The sequence below is a fragment of the Cariama cristata genome, unplaced genomic scaffold, assembly GCF_000690535.1.
Source record: "Cariama cristata isolate BGI_N322 unplaced genomic scaffold, ASM69053v1 scaffold43876, whole genome shotgun sequence".
Classification (NCBI taxonomy): domain Eukaryota; kingdom Metazoa; phylum Chordata; class Aves; order Cariamiformes; family Cariamidae; genus Cariama; species Cariama cristata.
This window is the reverse complement of record NW_009622351.1, coordinates 1-4795: the sequence shown is the minus strand read 5'-3', so window position 1 is coordinate 4795 and position 4795 is coordinate 1. Positions and strand designations below refer to the sequence as shown.

The 4795-nt window shown below is 40.7% G+C and overlaps 1 protein-coding gene across 1 annotated transcript; it reads right to left on the bottom strand.

Annotated features, from left to right (window-relative positions):
* Positions 1–2001: 2001 nt before the first annotated feature.
* On the bottom strand, positions 2002–3825 carry PNRC2 (proline-rich nuclear receptor coactivator 2). Its single transcript, XM_009702290.1, has 2 exons — positions 3621–3825; positions 2002–2870 (listed from the first exon to the last, which is right to left on the bottom strand). Exon 2 carries the CDS (start codon positions 2850–2852, stop codon positions 2430–2432), a length of 423 nt encoding a protein of 140 aa, XP_009700592.1. The 5' UTR covers positions 2853–2870; positions 3621–3825; the 3' UTR covers positions 2002–2429.
* Positions 3826–4795: the final 970 nt, after the last annotated feature.

Sequence of the window (4795 nt, the reverse complement as noted above, 5' to 3'; positions counted from 1 at the left end):
TTTCTTCTTGAGTTTTGTGTTCCATCTGTGCAAATAACCCTGTGAATTGGGAATAAAATGTACAAGTTTTGACTATAACTTGAGAGCACCTTCTGACTTAATTAATACAGCCGTAGTCTGTTGGCAATTGATCACCAAGCACTGAATACCTCAGGAGACTCCCTCTAGCCCAGAGCCAGTGACCTGCATCAGAGGTAGCAGAGACCTGGATCACAGCTGTGCTCAGCTAAGCTTAAGCTGCATCTACTCAGATAAGCTGATCTCACAAGTCTAGCTTTCCTGGGCAGAGCCTGACAGCCCCTTAGCAGGCTTCGGTTTGGTTTTGTGAGTAATGTTAATTTTCAAGCCCTGTGTTCACAAACGACTGGCAAGGTGTGACTGAGGGGGCTGTACCTTCCTTGTGACTTCCAGCTTGTTCCGACACCCACCCTGGAGAGGCAGACAGAACATCCGCCTGGGCTTCTCAGGTTGCTGATTCTGACCAGATAAAGATAACTGTAAAGAGTTTCCTGCCAGTTAAGGATACAAAAGGGTGCATTCATCTGTCCTCTGAAGTGTCAGAGCTTCATAGAGCTGCCAAAATAAGGTAATCCCACTTTTCCATTGCCATCCGCAAATAAATAGGGGGTGAAAATTTTATTTATTTAAATTTGTTTCCAATTTGTACATGCACAATTAGTAATTGACAATTTGAAGTTGAGCATACACAATTGTAACTGGGATACAGCTTGTACACTGGTGAAGGTCCAGGTCAGAGAGACCCAAGTTTAAGGATTGCCAATTCCATCTTTATTTGGAGCAACAGATTTGTAAACATTCAACCAGCTGCCAATGCATTTTTGAATGTACAGAAAGACATCTCAAAGAACATTTCACAATCTGCAAAACTCCCTTTCAAGTTAAAGCACTTTTTTAGCTAATTACTGTGTTTTGAAATAACCTTGATTCTGTTAGCACAGTTCAGTTGTCTCTATCACAGGATCAACTGAACTGTGACAGCACTGAAAGGTGCACACTGGCACCTCCCCATCCCGATTCTGAAGTTGACATATTCTAGCAAATACCGAGGCAAAATCATGTAGCATTGATGCATTTTAGAAAGAGAAAACTCCTAATTACAACACTTCAGTTTTTATCAAGCACCTGAACTCAAGCCATTTGCATTTCTTGTGAAACACACGATTTGAACACCTTAGTGTTTTTTCATCATTTAATACACATTTCTCCTATACATTCAGAACATGAGTATCTTAAGCTGCTCAAGTTTTTTTTTGTTTTTTTTTTATTTTATTAAAAAATTCTAAATAAGCCTCTTTTGCACCGAGTTTACTTTAAAAATGAGCTCATAACCAAGTAAAATGTGCATATTCACTGTGTTAAGTGCAAGGTCACAGCCACAAATGTCTTTTTTTTAAAAAAACAAAATATCTTTTTTAAATCAGGCCATGTACTCAACATGGTCATCTTACATTCAGCAGTTTTGTACTAAAAAATACTTCTGTGCAGGAAAGCCCAGCATAAATTTACATATGCTACAAAGTTTTACATTTATTTACATGGCTCTGTCTTCCCTGTGAAAACATTTTAATACCTGCCACAAGCTACTGTAACTTAAAACAATTACTACAGGGTTACCAATTTAAGACCAGTCTAAGGAACTACTCCACCTTTTTCACAATTTTAAAAACTGATACAAAAATGTATTTTAGAACTCCTCAGGGCAACTGGAATACAAAGGAATTTTGGGGGTTTTGGCAGTCATCTGGCAATGCAGTGTCATTAGTTGGCACAGCCTGAGTTGTTGAGATTTCACTAAAGTATTGCTTCAGCCTGATGTGTTCTTCCATCTCTTCAAGAACACCCATCAATATGTTTCCTAGATCTCAAGTTTAGTTACAGGCTTGCTCATCCACCAATTCAAGAGTGCCAAATAAAGCTCACAGGTATCAACAAGAGAATCATCTGTTGTTTTAACTAGTGCGGAGGTGGAGGTCTCTGCTCAGCAAACCTGCTTAAGCAAGTCTGAAAAGCGACAAAGTACCTGACTAAAGCTTTCAGTGCATTTTTTTCCAGTTAATGCTGCATTAAGTTAGGTAAAAGCTGGTTTTCTAACACCATACTAAAAAGTAGTCACAATTCCAAATTTTGAGAGACAGTCCCATTTAATCTTACAATAAATGGTGACTGTTCAGGATTTGATTAGATTTATTATAGAGAAAATACCTATTTCACAGTGAATACAGCACACAACTTTTGAGGTAAAACATTAAGGGACTGTAAACTTCCACCCCCTTCTCTTCCAAGTGACTGACTACATGCAGCAAGAACATCTAGTTCTGTATACCTGTGCATCTGGAGTTAGGAATAACAATTCTCAAATTTGAAACCCTGTAAATTTAAGTGACTTTAAAAATATGAAAAGATACATTTCAAGCCTGGACTTTAAGTAATGTTTTAAGCTGAAATGTCATTATCTCTTTATCAGAAGGTTTAAAAGAAACAGGTACCCAGTGGCTTGGTGGCTTAGGAAGAACACTTGGTGAGGGTGGCTCACTAAATTTTGCTCCAGCATAGTTCTGATTGGTTTGAGGTGTGAAAAACAGGTTGCGATTCGATGAAGTAGGACTCCAATTTTGATTACTGGGGAAATGAACATTGTTCTTTCCCCCTTTTTGCATGGCCTGCCATGCACCAGATGATGAGTTGCATCCGTGTCCTCTTTCTTTCTTCATGTAGGTCTTCATCTGCGAATTCTGGTCTTTATTCTTCTGCCTGTTTTTAAGTTGTTGATGGTTCTTGGTCATGTTTCTAGATTGGGGAACTGGAATGTTGAATCTTTCTCCACCACCCATCTTCAACTTAAATGTCACCTGTAAGAACAGGGAAAAGTCAGTAGAGTTTGCATTACTACTTTTTTTTAAATCAGAAAATATTTCAGAGAGTGTTTAGATTCTAAGCAAGGGGACTGACATCAATATAACCAAAACTTCTATCAATTGAAAGTAATCTTTGTTCTCCTTTACTGGATGCCGCTTCAACAATACCTAAGAACTTAGCTGACACACTCATGAGAACTGAATTACAATGCAGCATATCTTCTGAGTGGGAGATTATGGACTCTACAATGGCTTAACAGTTCTGCTGCTGATGGCTGGCTAGCACATCCTTCAGGAACTGTACCCCAGTCCCCTTATCAACAGTCACAGCTTTGTCTAACCTAGTTAGGAAAACACTGTCCCTCCAGGCAGCCCAGCTACTAAATATGCCACTTCTTTTCTCCTCAGCAAAAGGTGTTACTGGAAGAATGTGAAAGACACCTTACTCTCAAAGTACAGTGCTAAATTTAAGGCATTGGTGTTTAATCCTGAAGACATTTAAACCAAGCTTGTTACACCTAAAGATCTGGGCAAAGTTTGCACTGATAAAGCCACTCCCCAGTCTTTCTGGTAAGTCCAAGAATTACTCCGATAAACCCAAAGTCAGCTGAAAACAACCTCAAATGGAAAGCAGCCATTTGTAACTGAACTTCCAAAGCAGACAGCCAGATGCTATCACACAGTACTTGGCACCTTCACGATGACTCTCCTACAGCATACTATTCCTCTCCCACCCCCATTTACCTTTCAGTTGTCTTCTCAGATTCCACGCTCTCCAACTCTTGCCCCCTTTCTTGCTTCCAAGCCTGAAAAAGTAGGTGCTGCCTTTTGCTGGACTCCTTCCTTTGGCTAGGAATAGAAGTTTTCATCGGCTGATGTGCTGTATTCAGCCAGGTAGCCGAGCCCAACATCGGATTCTCGGCACAGAAGCTCCAAGGGAGAAGTCCCACTGCATAGATGAGAATGAAGTTTGAATTCAGGTTAAGGAAACAATTGTTTCCCTTTCAAATTTGGGGGGGGGAAAAAGCTGAAATAATGCAGAGAATTCATAAAGTCTGTAACATCTTTTTATTTGTTAAAGATGACAATATACTTCAAAAAACAAAAAAAAAGGCACTGCAGTATCTTCCTCTATTTAAATAAGTTCCACCATCATACTTAGCGTTCCACAAAGAACAGCACTTTTATCATTCTCCATCTTAAGTATTTTAATAGGCGAACAAAAACCTTACCTTTTTTTTTTTTTAATTGGGAAAAAAGTCAAATACAATGGAAAATACTTTGGGATGAACTCTTAGGGAATAGGCGCTTCAATGCGTCACTCGAGCACAAAGAAACCCTCCCTGAAAACCCCCTTGAGAACTCACCCGCCTAACTCCGTGGGACCAGAACAGGAAAACACCGCCCAGAATTACTGCGCACAGAAACCGACCCCAAGTGTCCCAACACTTCCCGTGAAACCAATCGCACCCCCAAACCCTCCTCCAGCCATTACAACAGAGCTCCATTTCTAACCCGTCAGCTGTTTTTTTTCCCACTTTCGTTAGCAAAGCAATTCCTTATTAGCTGTTACAGTAATTTCCTGTTTAGCCCATGGGTCATCCTCTGCGGCAATCTTTTTTTAAGATTTTAATGTTAAGGCACCTCCCCCAATCGATATGTCACTCTTCAGGGTCATCAGCATCCCCTGTCCATCCCTCTCCAAAAGCTCCAGGCAGGGCTGCCCACCTTCATTGCCAGCTTCTGCCTTGTTACGACTAGAACTAAGGGCCGAAGTAACGTCAGAGCACACTTGTTCGCTCACGAACACTGTTTGCTCCCACCGGAGCGGCCCTTAGACTCGGCACTTGCCCGAGCTCCATCTGTTCGTCTCCAAACTTTCTCCCGTCTTCTCTTACCTACACCCCCGGTCCTTCGTC

Coding starts and splice junctions, on each gene's coding strand:
- PNRC2 (XM_009702290.1), bottom strand. CDS start 2,852: ATGGGTGGTGGAGAAAGATTCAACATTCCAGTTCCCCAATCTAGAAAC.